General features: G+C 37.9%; 1 protein-coding gene across 1 annotated transcript in view; it reads left to right on the top strand.

Annotated features, from left to right (window-relative positions):
* The window catches only part of NR5A2 (nuclear receptor subfamily 5 group A member 2), a 90948-nt gene extending 71932 nt beyond the window's left edge, over positions 1–19016 (top strand). The window contains exon 8 of the mRNA XM_057429092.1: positions 18717–19016. Coding sequence (XP_057285075.1) covers positions 18717–18964 — 248 coding nt within the window. The 3' untranslated portion in view covers positions 18965–19016. The remainder of the gene's footprint in view (positions 1–18716) is intronic.
* The last annotated feature ends 768 nt before the right edge of the window (positions 19017–19784 follow it).

Here is a 19784-nt window from a genome sequence, read left to right as displayed (position 1 = left end):
GATCCAGAGTGCCAGCAAAGCATTTCCCATGTTCTCATAGGGTAGGCACAAGCCATGTGTAGTTTTCAGAGATGCTGTTCTCCTCCCTGTAAAGTGGGCCTGGTGGTTATCTGGCAAGCCACCAAGAAGCTCACAGATAACACTATTTTGTCTTCACAAAGCACCTTCAGTCCCAGGATCTGAAGTAGGTGCTGTGAATTTGAAGCAAAAATTATCTCACATGGCAGCCTTCCTTGGCAAGCCAATGCAAGTCAGTCATGGAGCACTTATCCAGTGATAGACTTGCCATCACAAATGTGTTGACTGCTTACTCACACTGCCAAACAGTACTTAGGGTTCAATGCAGTGTTCTTCAAAAGTGGTCATTTTGTAGGTTTTTATTTTTTGCAGTTTTTAAATATACAACTACTTTTACATCTTCTTTTAGATGTATGTTATTTATAATTCATATATATATATATATGGGCTGTTATTATAAGGTGTTTTTATTAAATCAGTTTTCTTATATTCATCCATTCTGTTACCCAAATGTACTTGTAAGATATTGTACAGGGTAAACACCAGTGAGCAGTAAAGGGGTTCTGTTCAACCAGGGCTTTCAGGCTTCCCCACATTACATTTGAATTTAGAAAAATACTTACTGCACACTTGCCAAATCCAGTCTCATATCTCAACACTACAGCAAGAATACAAGAATATTGGCAGAGAAACATTTCCTAAACTTTATGTAATCATTTGAAATTCAGGAAGGATTGATTAGTATTCAGGAGATGTGACTGCTCAATATTTATACCACAGAGACTTGGCAGGAGCAAATAATAGCACATAAAGCTGATGCTTGTCTTAATTAAATGCAGTATAATAGGTGTTAGGGATTTTTTGTCTTAGTGAAGAGAGCAGTTTAGCAATGATCAGATATAACTCATTCTGAAGTTTGGAGTTTAAAACTAATCAATATATATTTATAACAAGGGATGGACTGAATACAATTTATTATTAGCTGACAGCTGACTAATAGATAAAGCCAAGATTTATTTAAGTATGTTTTTCCACAAAATATTTGCCCCCTTTGATTCTTGATTATTTTTTGCTGTACTAACAATATTTCAAATAGACTTTTTAAAATGAACATCTGATTTGCAGATAGGCTGGGAATGAAATCAGAGATGGTAGAATGAGACCCCTAGCTGGGATGATCTTTTCACTGTGACAAACTTACTAATAGTAACATTTCCAAATTCCCTAATGGCAGGTGATATTTTAAAATCCTCCTTTAACGTATACAATCTACACAGGGGATGATGCTGACCAGTATTGACTAGCAGACAATACATAGGTGACAGGCACTATTCCAGTTTGGAAAACCTCACCTCTGGGTATGATGGAGGCTCTGCTTCTTGAAATCTGAAACCAAGATGACCACTTCTTTAAATCAATATGATGCAGCTCAGTCAAAAGTTATAAACTTGATGTACAACTGCTGGATGGATATCTATAGTTTGCATTGAGCAGAAGGCTGAAGGAGGTAATGATGATGATTATATCAGTCCTTTCTTGTACCCAAATCAGTGAAAGTAAATTTCATAGGAAGGTTTAGCACGACTCTCCTAATTTCACAGTTTTCACAGATGTTTCTTCATTTGCCAAGTTTGAATTTTATGACTTCTAATGTGGGCAGTTGTCAGCAATTTATATAGTCCCTTGCTTCTGCATGTCCACATCACCTTGGAAAGAGGTAAAGATAAATCTCTTATTAAATATGAGGGCCAGGAGAATAGTTAAATAGCCAGTCTGCTCCTGGAACATTTACCTCCTCTCTGGATCTCAAGCACAGCAGGCAGGCTACTCCACTCTGCCACTAGAAGAGCTAATCCACTTTTCTACTGTAATCCTCTGGGAAAGCAAAGCAAATGAATATGGACAAAACCTCATTTAAGAATCATCTCATGAGGGATGCCCTTCTTTCATGGAACCAGCATTGCCCAATAGAGAAATCAACCCTCTTGTCTCTAATTCTGCTTCTGACTCTGTTACCAAGGAGCTTTGAAGTCTCTTAAATGATATCTCAAGAACCTTATCTGGTAAATGGAAACAATAGTTATCTATCTTTGTAAACAGTGGTGAAATCCAGAGTATTAAAGATACTATACCCACATTGAAACAACTGCTGTTTCATTGTTGTTTAAAATATCTACCGATAACATAAAGACCATTACAGATTACTCAACTTCTGAGTAGTTCCTTGGTCTATTTTCATATTAGGGTCCAATAATTTGCAAAGGATTTTAAAATTCTTTTTTTGAGACACTATTTTTAGAAGTGAATTTTAGCATTTTAGCACATGCAGGACAAAATAGATTTTCTTTCACCCTATTCTTCAATTTCTTTGCTTTTTCTGATTTATTTCTAGAGAAATTAAAGCAAGCATCTTCCCTTCCCTTATGTCAAAAACCACAGCAAAGCCAAATGATTAAAAATCAGTCTTTAAATTCCTTATAGATGCTAAATGATGATGTATGGAGTGACGACCTTGATAAACAACCGTGTTCTCCTGCGAACACTTTTTCAGTGAGCTGACAAGTTTTGTCCAGGCTCCCATCCAGGTTCCACATATCCTGCAGGCAGTATGAAAGAAAGTAGGACAGTGTTTATCTCACAGGTATCTATCGTCATGAAAACTCCAATCAATCATTCCTGTGGGAAAAAAAAAACACCAAAAAAAAATGCACATAATATAAAACAGACAGGTGTCGGAGTTATGAGCCACAGTTAAGAATTTAACCATTATTTTTTATAAATAAATCTTTACTCATTCATCTCAGCCCTGGATGCAGGAGCCATGAATGATAAAATTCTTGCAGGAATTCCAGAGGTAGCTGTCTGTTTCATGGCTGATTGGGTTTTTTGCATAAACTACACTAAATTATAGAGGAAATTTACTAATCACTGTTGATTTCCCCGATTTTATTTCATGAAATGCAATGAATATTGCAAATTCATCTCTAATGTAGCTGTTGAGTACAATGGCATGAATTTGATCCGATCTGATCATTACTGGGTATGTTTTCTGCTTGTCTGACAGCTGGGAGCCATAGAAAAAATAAAGCTTCCCTGTCTTCAGCAAGTACTTCTTTTCATATTGTTTTTTTCTAAAATGCATACTTTACAAGGTTTCAAAATAACAATAGGATTAGATGCTTGAGAGAAAATTAGGTCATATATTTGTTAGATACAAATCTCACAAGTAATTAGAAACATGGGTATCAAACGATATTTGTATTCTGTACTGCTGCCTTTGTGTGGAGACAGTGGGGATTTCAGAATAAACCAATCAGTGTGCTCCGCACTTTTCCCCTCTCTGATATGTTTATACAGTACTAGTAAGTATGGCTTTTTAACAGCTCCTGTAACGGGGAAAAATTACCTGAAAATAACCCGCATTTAGATGTGTCTCTACTTTTGGAATATTTTTGCAACTTCTGTCTCATTTTTAATATACATTTTAGACATTTAAGGTGCAAGTTTGAATGTATTATATATGTAACAGAGGAAGCATGCGATTATACAGAATTTTTTAGCTGCTATTAGCAGAAATGTTTAACATCGGTGGCTACTACTGTTAGCCAAGTTTCCCAGCATAACATGGGAATAAATGGCTATATACTAAGATATACATAAATGAATTAATATCCTTAATCTTGGAGCCAGTAAGGCCATCCTATGGTCTTAATTTGAACATGTGTTTAAAAGCTTCACTGAATGAATAACATGCTAAAGGAATATGATAACTAAATCTAATTTGTAGTTGTAACAGACAACTTATTAAATACTTTTTAAACCAGAATGTATAGACTGAAAACTGCACCTCATATATTTCTACTTACAAAAAAAACCACATTGCAGAGACTCTTACATGAAAGTTTTTATATGGGTGAATGCTGGCCATTAATTGGAGACACACTATAGAGTAGGCCAAATTCCCCTCTTTCTCTTCTCACTTTGCTGCTTATGCAAGATGGGACGCTGGAAGAGAAACAAAAGCAATGTCTGTCTCTGAGGGAGTTAAAATAGAGAGATGAAATACTGTAAAGAAACAATGACAAGAAGTAGCAGGAGAATTAAACAGGAGGCCAGGGGGAGAGAAAGTATCTGAAACAGTGATGGGAAAACGAGTGGCAGAGAAGAGGATATGTGGGCAAAGCAGGAGCCAGGAGTCGTAAATGAAAGCAAGGGATAGCAGTGTTGTGGATCAGAGGAACAGAGAGACTGGATGCCTTGAGATAGGAAAGGGGTCAAGAAAACAGGAGGGAAAGGACAGGAAGGAAAGAGAAACCATGGAACTGTGATCAAAGCCAAGCCAGAGGTGGAGAGGGAGGAAATAGAAGCAAACAGGAAAGAAAAAATGAAGGAAAATTCAGAAACAAACTTTATGGCCCAGTCTTGAACGCAGCTGCGATAGTGAATTGGGAGGCAGAAGGGGACTGCGCAGAAACACTCTTTCCCAAGTTCATGGCTTGGATAGTGTCCCTATGTCTTTTGCTGGCAGGAAAGGGGAGGGAAGTGAAAACTGCAAGTCCTTAGGCTCTGTGTTGCTCTGATCCTGTGCATGTCCATTGATCATGGGACAAACTGAGAGTAAGCACCAAAACTGTATGGGCTGGCAAAAGTTTAATATGTACGTGGCCATCTTCCTAAGGACATTTTAAGAGCTCTTCTGTACAAGATTATTCAAAGATTAATAAGGAAACTCCTACATTTAAAACCATCTCCAGCACTGGGAGGGATTGATGTGCATTCTAAACATATTGCACCACACCTTTGCTTGCCAGGAGAAGGAAAGTCTCATCTCAAGAAAGAGAAAGATTTCAACATCAGAATGGGGAATGATACTACAACGGCATCTTTCCTCTCTCCCAACAAAAATTGTAATAGAGATCAGTGAACTGCTCAAGACAAGATAGACGACATTATCCAGTCTTTCACCAGGGGAAACTCCATAGCCTAGCAGAACAAATGATGCATACTGTTCTCTTCTTTAGAGAATGGAGTCACCAGCAGGGCTGTAAAGGACAGGTATCAGACTCACATCACCTGAAGAAGTACTGGAAAACAATATGCACAGTGAAAATATTCTTTCAGAAAGGAACATTGTGAAGAGGTTACTGTGGGAGTGGTGTCATCTAGACTGCACACCGTTCTCCAGCTAGCCAGCTCCTACCTGTATTTCTTCCTCCCTTTCCTTTTGAGACAGGGAGAAAAGACCCTTACAATTAATTAAAGCCACAGATAAAACTACCAGAGATGAGTCAGGGAGTAAAGAGGGAACAAAGCAATTAGAACATTCCTGCTAAAAATTCACTAGGCATACTGTAAAATTCAGAGATCATTGTGGCCCTCAAAAATGCATCAGAGAGAAGCAGACACTTAAAAGAGCTTTCAATTACTTACGTGCCTTTGGCTCCCTTTCAGGATGCTGTGGAACTGGAAACAGCTGTGGTAAATGTATTTTCTCTGCATTTGCCTTTCTTGACAAAACAGCTCCAATATTTTGATCTCAAGAATAATCAGCTCTTTTACATTTCCTTTTCAACTAACTGCAGATTTTTGCAAGTTAAAAATTAATGACAACTTCTCTTCCTCTTTTTTTTTCTTTCTTTTTTTTTTTTTTTTAACAAATCCTCCTGTGCTCTTTTTTTGGAAAAAAAATAAAATATTCTTTTTCCTACAACTTTCAGCACAAGTCTAAACAGTGTTCAAACCACTTTTTTTCCCTCCTTCTGCAGTAACACACAAAACGAATTCCACCACAACAAAACAACCTGGCTCGTGGAAACCGTTGTTTTGAAGATGAAACATTGTGTTGTGTCCTTTACCACTATTACAGGCAGTCAGTCTGTTAGAACATATTGGGCGATTATAGGCTAGTCTTTTCAGAGAAAGCCATGGGTTTCAAGTTAGCAGCAACCATCTATCAATTCTTGAGATTATGCCATGATTTACTGTAACAGCATCATGTATTCTCTGATTTTCTGCCTCCTGTGAAACATTGTGCTTTCCTTTTCTATTGATGTATCAACTATAATGGTTACAAGCAGCCACAGAAAAATCAATAGCGAACTTTCATTACTGTGCACATAAAGAGTACCATGCTGTGAGAGCACCTAGCTGTTAAATAGTCACCAGCACTAAGGTACACTATAAATGTCTGTTATTTTGGTCTAAATGAAGGATGTCTCAATCGGAAACAACAAATATGTAGGATTTTTGACATCACTGGATTCTATGTCAAGTTTTTCCACTATGCGATTTTTTTCCAGGTGTCAGGCTTGATTTGTATTTTTTAAACCTGAAGCTGACACAGGAAATTAATATCAAAATAAATAAAGTATTGCTGGCCTGTGCTTAACTATAAGCTCATTAGGTTTGGTTGGACAGAAGTGGTAAGAATGGTGATAATCTCTGTTAAATTAGTCTATATTTACTAGTCAAAGTAATCTGATTAAAGTGAACAGACCAGTAATCTCTGTGTTAATAAAACAGAGGTTAAAGAGGTACTACAGTTGCACTGCTGACACAGAGAGCACTCCTAGGACAGTGCACTAGGAGAAGCACTGAGTTGTTTTTCAACAGTATTTGGAAAAAATAGTGTATTTCTTTTTGTCTAAATATATGTATTTGCTTCTGGGAACACATTAACTTCCAATTAGTGAATGTAAATGAAGAAGGGCAAGAACAACAGCTCATTTAGAGCTATAAATGAACTGTTTATTGCTGAATATCTTAGATTTGAAAGCCTGTGAATTTCCATGAAACTAAAGCACAAGGATGCTCATGTGTACTTGCATGAATTCTATCCTGCCAATACATATCCCACTGTCTGCTGTGGCAGCAAGGCTACAAGAAAGTACTCTCTTGGCCTGGGCATAACTTGCAGCAAAAATAACCTTTAAGGTAAGAAATCCAAATTGCTTTTACAATTTTCAGAGTACCAACACATATAACTTCTATCATAAAATGAAAAATAGAACAGAAATTCCATTCCAAATGGTAATTCACAGTCCTGTCTGTAAAAAAGAATATGTATAGGTGGAGAAACACCCCTGCTTTGAAGAGTACAGTGAGATCTAGCTAGAGCCAGCCTTAATCCAATGAGTGTTGATTTAGGCAGAGGCAGATCCAGAATTATAAATCCTTCCATACTTTCATCAATAAAGGTAAAATTCACAGTCTAATTCAATAAAGACAGCATTAAGGAACTCATCAGACCACTGCTGGGACCCTGAGATTATATATGTCAGTGATACAACAAGCCTGGTCAGGACAGGAAAAGTGGAAACCTCAGTTTGCATGAGGCTCTCTCGTGTTCCTGAGCCCCTTTGTGGACCATTACAGGAGACACTGTGCAGTGCCAGAGGTGTGCTCATTTCCATCGTCTGGCATGTGGCATCAGGGGATCAAACTACCTCTGTCCCTGTGCAGGGGACATGAGTTTTTTTGTCATCACATTAGGGACAGCTCCAGCCAGAGGCTAATGGGAACTTGAAGACCCTTAATTCATGCACCTCATGTTACATCTATTACCACAGTGTCTATGGAAACATCCATACCTAACCAAACATTTCAGTCTGAGCTGAGCAGTGAGCACAAATCTGGAGTTTGTGTGACTTATTTCTGCTCTTCCTTAGTGAGTAAGTGAAATGCTACCAATGTGCTGAGGCACTACCTTATCTGAGAGTGTCCAGCCCTTTCTGATGAGGGCTTCTTGTCGAGAAACCAGAGGCAGCTGAGTGTCATGGTTTAAGTTGAAACCAGGACACTAAGAAATAAAACTCTTCCAAGAGCCTCATTTTTGAAATGCCGGTGTAAGAGTATTTTCTTTATTCCACACTTCTCTACCCTATCTATCTGTTTAACTGATGAGTAACCATGTTGACAGAGGGACTTTCAGGTGGGCTTTTTAGCGTTCATATTTGTATGTTTTAAAGTGTAAGCAATGAGGACAAAGATCACTGGTATACACATCAATGTATTTCAGAAAAGAGTCCAAAGACTGACACACATCTGGGTGCCCCTCCAGCATTTCCTGCATGCCAGCACTGACACTTGCAAAGTGCTAGTTGCAGATGTCCCCATCTGGGCTTCTGTCACTCTTGTTTGCCAAACCACTTCCACAACTAAGCACTGACATATGCCACAACAAAAAATGAAATTTGCAACTTCCACTCGGATCAGTAGGCAATGTCTGAAACAATATGTTTTGAAATACTGCAGTAGAAAATTACTTCGTTGTGTTTACTGTCCATGAAAACATGACTGAAAGTACAGGAGAACAAAGTGTTTCCTTTTACCACCACCTGCAAGAAGCCCAGCAGCAGCCAGAGGGACAGAAGGACAGGGCAGGAGCCCTGTCTGAGGGCCACCAGTTCTGCTGTTGCTCAGTGAGGAGCTCCAGTGTATGGTGCATTGCATTTAAGCTCATTCATGGGCTGTTGCAATGAGGTGTGGTAGTGATTTGATGACTGATACATGCATGTATATGATGGGACCAAACTCATTGGCACTTTTCATCTAACCCAGCAAATTTTTGGTCAGTGCTAATTTGGTACAGAATTGAAAGAGCTGAGACAACGGCTTCAATGTACCATCAGTGGTCTTGTGAGCTACTTTTATATAGCCAATAATTGTAAATACCCAAGGTAGAGTCTAGCTCTTCTAAATAACAATAGTAAAATTCAGATATTTGGCTAATAGGAGTCATATTTGTTTCTACTGTAGTCCTACTGCAGTGCTTTTAGCACTGAACAATTAAATGAATGCATTTTGCTTTATATTATTCTATAAGGAAACAGGGTTTTTACTGATTTCTATTTCCCATACCTTAAACAGGCAGAGGTGATTATCTTTCTCATAATATTTCTAAATTAGAATCAGCTTCCACCGATACGTCAGTGAAAAATAAAAACCCTGTTAGTGCAAATATTGACACATAAAACTAATAAAATCACATATTTAAAGGTCTCAAGAAAAGAGGAAAAACAGGTTTTTGAAATCAAAATGTCTGAAAGAGGATTGGTTGATTGTCTCACACTTGTCTCAAAATAGCACAAAAGACTTAAAACTCTTAATTACTTGTCAATTACAGTGATATCAAGTCACTGTGGAGTACTGTTCCTCTCAGATCAGCAGATCACTAAAACACCTTTGCTTAACTATTTCCTTCTTTAAAAGAGAATATATTGTAACAAGTTTTGTACCTGTGAGACTTTGGATCTAAACAAAAGGATAAAACCAAACAAAATTCACCAAGTAATAAAAAAGTTGCATGAAGTTCTACCCTTGTCTGGAAACCACTATAAAGCTGTAACTGGCTGGTCTAATATTTTTAACCAAGTTCAAAAAAGTTTGAAATACAATAATTAAATGCAAATACAGTCCTGATCCCAAAGACCAGAAGAATGCCTTTAAGCTAGTATTTATAACAAGAGCTATTCAACTGAGCTCTCTTGTAAATTTTATCATACCTGAGGCAGTTTTCCTCAGTCGATTAGCTGGATAGCTGAATATATCCTGAGGCAAACTAGACATCTAGTACAGGCTAAATTCAACTACTGGAGCTTAAATTTGGCTTAATATATCCCCACTTGGATCTGCCTGTTTAATTCTCTTTCATATGATAACGTTGGTTTATTCATAGTCTGGACTTGCCACCTGAACAAACTGTACCTCATATCTCATTCTAATGGAATAAGAAAACTTTGCAAAAAACACAAAAGTTCCTGACTGAAAATCAAATGCAAATTTGGGATTAAAAACTGTTTTGTAAAGTGACTACAAGATTAGTACAGAGAGATTTTTCCCCTGAGGAGTACTGCTTTTTATGATCATGCATTTTTTATACTCTGCAGAGACAGATGGGCTTTATAAAAGGATACAGCCTGATGCTCAAAAGGGTTTCAGTGGCAGCTGCACTTCTGTGTTTTAACCACAGTAGAAATTTATATTCAATATTTTTCCAGAAAACATTTATATTTCTTCTTTCAGGACTATATCTGCCCTTGGTATAGTTCTAGTGGCAACCGTAAAAATACCTCTGAGATTAATTTGTCCATTATTCCCATTTTAAACAGTACTTGAGTAGTAGGAGAGGAATAGAAAGGGAAAGAAAATGTGCAAGCTTCTCCTGTGTGCAATAAATCTAATCACTCAGAAAAGTTGCAAATGACTAAGTGAAAGCAGAGCAAATATTTTCCAGATAAAAGCAAATCTTTCAAGATTTCCCTTCTTTTTTTTTTCTAAACATCCAGCTTCATTTCAGCTAAATAACAGATTGTTTCTTACTCCTCTCCACATTATACCAAACTGTCTATTATTACAAGTTGCATATAACACCCCTTCTGCCTCAGTTCATAACTTCAAGGATTTTGTATGATGTCCCTATCACCATTCCCAGGAACTTCATAAATATTTATGACAACTTAAACTATTCACACCCTACAAATTGTAGACAGTGACAGCCAATTCCCTTAAAACACCAACAGTCCTGTACTGTTCGTGTGCTATTGAAGATTAAAATGATGTTTCAGAAATTAACTAGGGAAAACATTAAGTTCAACAAATTTACCATTTATTCTATTAATTATTTTTACTCTTATCAGAAGCCTAAATTCTGCTTTATTTAATTGTGATACGTTTTTCTGGTAACTGTAAGAGTGATATGAGCTAGGGCTACGGCTGTAGATTTGCCTGCATCTAAGCACATATATATATATTCAAGCCTGCTGATAGCATAGTAATTAACATGTTAGTTTTCTTACCTATGCTTATTCCAACTGCATATTCGGAAGACAAACGTTTCCAGCCCAGACATATAATACGAACCTGGGATTAGTTGAGGAGTTAGGAAAAATGAGTTTTGACTCTCGTTCTTTCCCAGTTTATCTGCAAGACCTTCGCTAAATCACTTGTGCCCCCGTTTATCAGCATGTGCTAGCATACAAATATGACCATGGCCTCAAAGGAGAGTGGTTAAACAATTTTCTCCTGAAAAAGAGAGACTTGGATTGAGACATTTTTCTAGGATCGATCTGTCACTTACCTTAAGCGGTCCCTAGGTCAAATATATAAACAAACATGGAAGCAGGAACCAGAAACCCACATCAGCTCACCTTACCACTCCCTTACCACCAGACTACAAAGGCAAGCTATAAATCTGGGCCTAAATCATCTTAGTTTATTTTTTAGAGTGCAACAGCAGAGCTTCAATGCAGACACTGGAGCCCACTTTCACTGAGAAATCAGCCTGTAGCTAGCAATAGCTAAGACCACACACTGGCATGGTGAGAAACTCCAGTTGTATGGGGAATTTCCTTGAAGACACAACAGAGCAAGTGCTGCTCAAATTCCAGTTCCTCTGTCACATCTTCAAAGAAAGCAGCCGCTATGCTCTAGTGTGAAACCTAATCCTATCACTGAATGCTTAAGCATGTATTAAAATACCTACAGAATAAGCCATGAGACAATAGACAGCCTGTGCTCAGTCCCAGATGAGCAAGAGACAAGCAGCATGTTGCACTGCTCACCCAAAGCAGGAGCAAGTCTGTGGGACATCAGCAGGGACATAACTCCAGGCATGGATGAAGCTTCAGAAATTGATAAAAGTTACATGGTACTAGAGTTTAGGCACGGCTAGGATGAAGTGCCAGCCATGGAACCACTGCCTGAGACATGGTGCCTGTGGTTCTGTCCAGCGTCTTCTGGGCTGAGCCATGGTTTCATCAGCCAGCTATCTCAACCAGTTCCCCACACCCCTGGCTCTGTGTCTGTACCTGCCCATGCTACTCCCTCATGATTCTCAATGAGAAACACTGGACTTTGTATTTAAGGGCGTAGCTGGCTGTGGACTTTGGGCCAGGGCTTGTGAGCAGCTCTTCCTCCAAAGAGGCCTGGCTGCATCTTATTTTATTGTGTTTCAATTACCACCATATCACATATTGACTCACTTTGGTTTGCCAGGGTGGAGATTTTGTTTGTTTGTTTAACTTTCGAGTCAGTAAATTCAGGCTGAGCTGTTGAAAGTCAGTCTGGTTTATTTTCCTAAGTGATGACTCAGTAATTATGCCAGTCATAAAGATTCAAGAAGTAAATTAGGCTTTGCCGTTTGTCTATACTGGCACTGAAAGAAATGAGTCACACAAAGAGAGGAATTCAGCTTATTTCCCCACATCTCCCTTTCCATTGCAGAACTAACATTAGCAGAAGCAGCTATAAAATTCTTCGCAAAAGTCAGTAGGAGCGATTCTTAATATACATCAGGACCTGATTTTCTCAGTAAGAATCTTTTTGAAATAGAAAAATACATTTCAATATTTTAAATAACAATAGAAAGAAGTCTACTACTATAAAACAACAACAAAATATGTTTTAGTTGAGTCTGAGTTGTTCTGAAACAAACCAAAGGTCCATCAGGATTGAGCACAGAGGGAATGAAATAAGATTCAAACTAATATTTACAGCTTCTTCTCTCATAAGTATCTTATTCTTAGTTTAAAAAATATATATAATTTTGCCTAATACTTAGGTATGTGTCATGGTTTAAGCCCAGCTATGCCTGAACCCAGGACAGAATGAATGAAATACATTTCTGTAGAAGAATTTAATCAAGATCTTTAAAACAATGTGTTCATTATCTGATGCTATGTTCAACTGAAAATGAAAATTACTTGATGACCCTAAAAACAGTCAGAGATTGATCATTGCAGTGATCACTGCTTAACCACTTCCAAAATATAATCCTTCTAAAGACAGGAAAAGTTTTCTATGCATTCAGTTTGGACTTGGAAGTCTTAAGTGATTTCTGTTGCTATAACACAAAGGTTTTTCAGAGTTTGGAAAGTGCTAAATATAGTGCCTTACCACTGCGTAACAAAACACGTCTATCGAGAGTTGTTTCCCATGACTTCCAAGTGAATAATATTCAGCACAACCCTGCAGTAATAAAATTGAGGGGAATTTTGCAGTAAGGAGCTTATCTTTACCATAAATCTTCCTTCATTATAGCATTTTGTCTGTCAAAGCTTAGCTATAGAATGGCATATATCTGCCTTCGTGACAGATGTGCTGTATGGAACCACTGTTGTTGCTATTAGTTTCAATGAAGGAGAATTGTGGGTAATTTTCAGAGATTGGCACTTTGTCAACCATTACTACTCTTGCCGTCAAAAAATTTTTTATCACATGTCAAAAATCTACCTGCATTTTAAGTCCTGTAACCCACAGGATTTGCAAGGCTGGCAGAAAGTAGAGGTAGCAGTGGGGTGAAACAGGAAAAAGCTTGAATAGAGGAAGGTTTGGTAATGTCACCTAGTTCTGAGTAATCCCCCTTCTTTGAACTATGCTCGGAAAAGTCTTCCTCAGAATTAGCATACTCCATCTTGAAGGTCAAATGGGAATGATCTCACACCAAAGCCCCTGACAGGAACCCCAGCTTTGGTCTGAGGAGGCAACTTGTATCTTTCCCTGGTAAAACAGCATGTTTCTAAGCAGAGGAAATGCTGCTTGTTAGGCCATGTGGAAAGAATAGACAAACCTCTGGGAAGGTGAGCCTGAAGGCCATCCTGGCCAAAGATAACATCACTAGGCTTTGGAAGACATCATATTTTATCTACAAATTTAACAGTAATTTCAAAAAGCTGCTAAGTGTTGGGTCCACTGGTCATCAATGAAGTCCTTAAATGAGGGGTTCGTCAGCCCATTCAGGGTGAGAAAGCTCAATCCTGGGCTGGTATCATGTACTATTTCAAGGAGTATCTGTCACAAGACTGTTTCCAGCCTTGTGAAAGGGAGAAATTTCTCGCCACAGAGGAGCCTAAACACAACCTTATTTCATCCTTGCAATACACAGGACTTGCAGTGGTGGAAAATGCAGGGAGGCAGCACAGCTGTCTGTCTACGTGCCTCCTGATTGCTTCCTGTAGAAAGAGTATCTGATGAGGGATGTGAGCAGTAAAATTGAACCAGCTTTCTTTGGGAAATATTTACGCTGCTCCTAAGGAATTACTGGTTTTCAAATTTAAATCTCTCATTCTCTTTCATTTTTCTTTTCAAAATCCCCAGACCAAGGGAAGCTCTCTACAGATTAGTACACCACCAAATTTTCAGTATTTCATGTTTGGAATATGAGAGGGAGAAAATCTCTCTGAAACCTAAATATTTTTCCCCTCTAAAGACCAGACCCATTTTGGGGGAAAATATGCAAAAGTGTTCTCTTCAGGCTGAATTGTGTTTGCAGTTTTAGCTTAATGCAGAGTTTTATAACAGATGCAGAAAATAATCAAAATGGGGGGATTTCTGGGAATACTGGCAGATCTTTACTGTGACTGCAGAGCAGATCCTGACATACTGTAATTCTGGTTTTGTCTTAATTGTCAAAAGTAAGCTATAGAGAACAAAAATTCTTTGTTTGACAGAAAAGCAATTGCTACTTCTTGTAAAACACATAATATATTCCAGAAGACCTAAGGGTTTACTTTCCAATAAGGATAGAAAAAGATGTGCGCCCCACTGTGAGCCCAGAGTAAGGCTGTTTCATGTAAAAAGTTGGTAATTAGTCCCTGAGTGAATAAAGTAGAAGAGCTAAGAGACTGATACTTACTGTAGCAACACAAAACACTTTTTCTAGCTGCTAGGTTCTAAAGGGTGTGTGGGTGGTAGGGGGGGAACCCATTCCTCCTCATTTAATTTACAAGCATCTAAACCTCGGAAAATGATTTCTTGCATTAAGCTTAAACATGTGTACTTTAAATTGTTACTAACCGATGTAAAGATTGATAAGAGACGTTTCAATTCTAAACAGCTGACAGGAATGGAGAATTCTATGAAAGCATGAAAGACTTGTGCTGTACACATCAGTAGCAGCTTTCACGCTCATTGTACACCACTGCCTTCAGCAGACTTACACAAGCATTGCTTGATGTTTTACCAAGTTAACTCCTTAGCATTCAAAGGATCTTTATCAAAAAGGAAATATTTGGAAAACTAAAGCATGTACCTTTAGCCAATTATATAATAAATACAGAGAACAAAACCAATCCCAAACCACAGGAAAACCATCAACTTACAAACCAGAGTTATTATCTAATAACATTTGTATCTCTATGAGCTAAATGCGAAGTACCAGAAGTGACAACTCTATAGCATTTCTTGTTCTACCTGCAGAAATTAGAGCTACTGGAAATAACTTAATATTCACATTTTTTCTTTTGTTGTTATTCATCCATATAAGAGCTAGAGGTTTTGCTTCTCTCTCAAAAATAATTGTAATTGTAAATTATATTGCAATGATGTGTTTGGCAAACCTCTTTTTTAACAATATACAAAACATAGATTGAGACATGCAATGGAGCTTCACAGCACATATCCTTTGAGTTTCATCTCTCTGTTCAATTTGTCTTGTTTTACTGTAGCATTTATTGTTAATGTACATGACGTGAGAGCACTTATCAAAAGTCATATCCAAAAATCTTGGTTACTTCAAGATGACTCACTCCAAAATACATAACCAGCCATCAGGTTGCCTCTACATCCCCGCTATTATGACTGCAGTACTGGTGAGATCTACACACAGATGAATAGTGTAGTGATGTCCTAAACTATGATCATTTGGACTATGAGTATCTGATTCAATATAGAAAGAGTCACAAAAATTCTATGTATTTTCACTAGTTATCTAATAATAACTTGTTTACAAGCACTGAACTTCACCACAGATATCAAGATTTCGTGTAGTGGAAATACACTACAAGTATTTCCTCAGGCTGTAGATGTGGAATAGAAGCCCCAGAACTACTTTTTGTTTGCTGTTAATTGGACTTGTTTTACATCTGAATCCAGTGTTTATGTTGCCACATATGAGTATTTAAAGAACTGTCCTCTGTGAGGAGAAAAAAAACCCACAGTCAACACAGACCTTCTTCCCCCGTAGCTCTGCAACATCCATGCAATTCAGCCAGGCCACGCAGCTGACAAGCATATAGGAACACACAGGTACACCTACTGCAAGAAGCCATGGATCTTGTATATGGGAGTAATATAGATATAATATTATGACTCCGTATGGAGTGTGGTCTCAATACAAGTGCAGAAGGAATGCATATCTAAAATGCATGCTGAATTCACCACTTTTGCAGAAAAATACCAAAACTCTGCAATTCTCAGATATTGTTTCTTCTTGATATTTGTGATGTTGCCAGTAAACATGTATTCCATGCAGTAACATTTAGACAAAGAGCAAAAATGAGAATGAACCTGGTTTTCCAAGAAGTCAGCACAACTTAATCTCATGGCACAATTCAAAACAGAAACAGCAACACAAAGATGCCCTTTGAATTTAAAGGGGGATGAATCAAACAACAGTTTCTAAAATCTCCTGATGATTAAAGTTATTTTTAACAGAGGAGAAAAGTTCAAAATACTGATTTGGAATTCATTATACATTTTATCTTGTTGTTTAACACTGTATAATCTCCAGCATAGTCCCTGTTTTCTGTGGGAATTTCTTATGTTCTGACAATTCATTCATGATTGCATTTTGCATCTGAAAGCAACCTATTTAAAATAACTGTGATAGTTGATAATGTGCCTTTCTTAACTTCATAAAAATATGCTTAGAATGCCCAATTTATAAACCAGGTTACACTCGCTACAAAATGCCTTGGGAGTTTTATGCAGGTATGGAAAAATAATAAACAGCTATATTTTGTGTGAGAAAATGTCCAGCGTAATACATGAAAACATGATTATCCAACAGATCTCCAGAGACGCTAGCAAAGAGACTTTGGATAAATGAGTTTGAATAGCTAAGGGACCAGGCATAGCAGCTTTGAAGTTTCCAGTTCTCCTCACTGGGTAATACCAAGTTCAGATGATTCTTGCTGGACAGCCATCAGAATTTAAGTATTGATAATGAGCTCCTTAAGACAGCTAGCAAAATTCAGATGGAGGTCGTGTCCCCAGCTCCTGAACAAGCAGCATAAAACCAAGAGCTACCTGTTTCATTTACAGAGTGAAATGGGGAAAGGAAAGAGGCAGGCAGTAGTGAGCACAGCGAGAAACATTCACCACAGCTCCTGCAAGAGTAAACATGAAGTGCACCTGGCAGCCAGCATGCTTCAGCTTGGCTCCTGCTTAAAGCATGTAACAGTCCCTGGAGGCTGTGCATGCTACCATGGGCTGCCATTGGGATCCTTCCTACACTCTTGTCCTGAAAAAAATATTTGCCTCCTCCAACCATTTCCCTCATTTTTCCAGCACAGAGTTTTGTGGAAGAGCCGATATTTGCTCTGTTTAAAGCACCCTGTAGGAAAAGGTGCTGCGAAACCCAAGCTACACACCTTCCCAGGCTGATGATGGATTGGGGGAGCATTGTGTGATCCTGTTTTGCAAAGGAAAACACTCTTTTCCCCTCCAGTCAAAGGCTGGCATTTACAATTAACCTAATTCTGCCAAATTCCCCATCTCCTGTGCTCCAAGAGCATCCATAGAAGTGCAGATTTGTCTCTAGTCAAAGTGGATCGTCAGCATAGCTATGCCCAGTATCACTATGCTTTAGCATTACAAGAAACTGCAAGTGACAGTACACTACTGATGGTATAAATGATCAAACACCAACCAAATCAAGTTCTCGCAGCAAGAGCACTTTGATGGCTTCACTCTTTCTGCATTACAGCAGCACTCTATAAAGCAAAGTTTATAAAGCATCACTCTATAAAGCTTCAGAATAGCTTCTGCAGTCTCCAGACATGTCAAAAGATGATGCCATCAGAGTAATTTTTACACAGGAAAGCAAATAATGAGGAGTTAATATACTAGCATTTATCTGTGACTAACATTTCCAGAGCTTGAACTTGCTGTATAGGAACACAAGACAATCAAACAGAGGCAGAGTGAACAAACTGTACCTGCCTTACTGATGTAAATGCCCCTGTTGTCCAATACCAAAAAAAAAACCCAGTCTGTGTTGGATTTCAGAAACCATATTCAGGTTAAAGGGCACCATTCCTATCTGGTATTCCACCCAAAGGACAATGATTTCATTTTATAAAGATCATTAGTCAGTGAAATATATATTTTAGAGAGTTTCTAGTAGGGAAGATTATTTTGGCAGTCACTGGAGTGTACCAGATGGTTCATTAACATAGGCTAGACAAGTCAAAGGCTTTCAGAATCATTTAGAAAATGTCAAACAGAAACAAGAACCCTGTCACTTTTTATTAGAATTAACTACATCATACCCTGGACACAGATTTCACCTTGGGTCAGAAAAATTAATACAGAATTATATGAATTGTGTAACATACTAGGTTAAAGATAGGGCTTCCTCTTGGGACTCATTTGCTAGCAATATATTATGGTCTTCTACTTTAGGAATCCTCAACCTTTCTTTTTGTAAGCTATGAAAAGAGCTGACCTTGCTCAGACTCCATTGGTGTCTAATTGATTTGAGGTATATGCAGAATTTCAACAAGACACTCTGCTAAAGCTCTTTTGTGATCATTTTCCCAGGAAAGTTGGCAAAAGGGTTCACTGAATATTCAGCAGCTTGCAAAGTATGCTTTTGTCAGGAGGAAAAAAAACACATCAATTTAGTGAAACACTGCCTCCATAACCAGGAATTAAAATGCAACCAAACTGTTACCTTTCTTTTGTTTTTTATCATTCAGATGTCAAAAATCTTGAGAACTTCCAGCTTGTGGAAGGCGTTCAGGAACAAGTGAATGCTGCTCTGCTGGACTACACAATGTGTAACTACCCACAGCAAACAGAAAAATTTGGGCAGCTTCTCCTGCGACTACCAGAAATCCGGGCCATCAGTATGCAGGCAGAAGAATACCTCTATTACAAACACCTGAATGGGGATGTGCCATGTAATAACCTTCTCATTGAAATGCTGCATGCAAAGAGAGCATAAATTATACCCATTAGAGCTTCTGCTTTCAAGGAAAAAAAATATATATATATATATATATATATATATATATATTCTGAACTGCTCCAAGCAACACTAATTAAAATGTGGTTTTAAGACTTCGCAAAATGGTATAATAATCAAATACTAATAGTAAATAAGTGATGTATCAGGGTATTTGTATTGCAAACTGTGAATCATATGCTACACACACATCCCCAAAGGAATCTATATAGGACTTTATACTGGAGTGAACTTACCAAGTGGATACTCTCACCAACGTCAACATGGAAAAGGACAGACTGATTCTTGTATATTTAACTCTGCTGATTGCCAATATGAAGAAACTTAAGAGAAAAAAAAACCTGATGTGTATTATCAAGCTAAGATAGTGGGGAATTTGAGCACACTAAATTCCTTCACTGTATAGCGAGACTTCTAAAACAGTTATAAAAGATGCAGAGTTGCATCTATAGCATCTTCTGTCATCCTTCCAAGGACCCAACACTTACTACTTCTGTGATAAATGATATGGCATCCATTCAACAATCTGTAAGAGAGAGACCATGTGCTATGTAGTATCGCCACCAAATCCTAAGAGGCTGCTTTTGACTGTCGGTCTCTCAGGCCTGCAAATCGCTAATATGAAGAGTCTGTTATCCAGTTAGCTTGACATTCTTAACTATGTTCTGAAGTTTGTTTTGTCACGTGTTCATGTTGTTCTATCAGGCAGTATCTCTCTTCTACTACCATTACCAGATAGCTATTAAGTAGTTAAGATAAAGACTCAAAAAAAATTTAGCCAATTCAAATATATACTTAA

Source organism: Pezoporus wallicus, unplaced genomic scaffold, assembly GCF_028554395.1.
Source record: "Pezoporus wallicus isolate ANWC-B61680 ecotype Strahan unplaced genomic scaffold, APGP_CSIRO_Pwel_v1 contig_593, whole genome shotgun sequence".
NCBI classification, from domain to species: Eukaryota; Metazoa; Chordata; class Aves; order Psittaciformes; family Psittacidae; genus Pezoporus; species Pezoporus wallicus.
The sequence above is the reverse complement of the archived record's forward strand: the minus strand, read 5'-3'. Positions and strand labels throughout refer to the sequence as shown.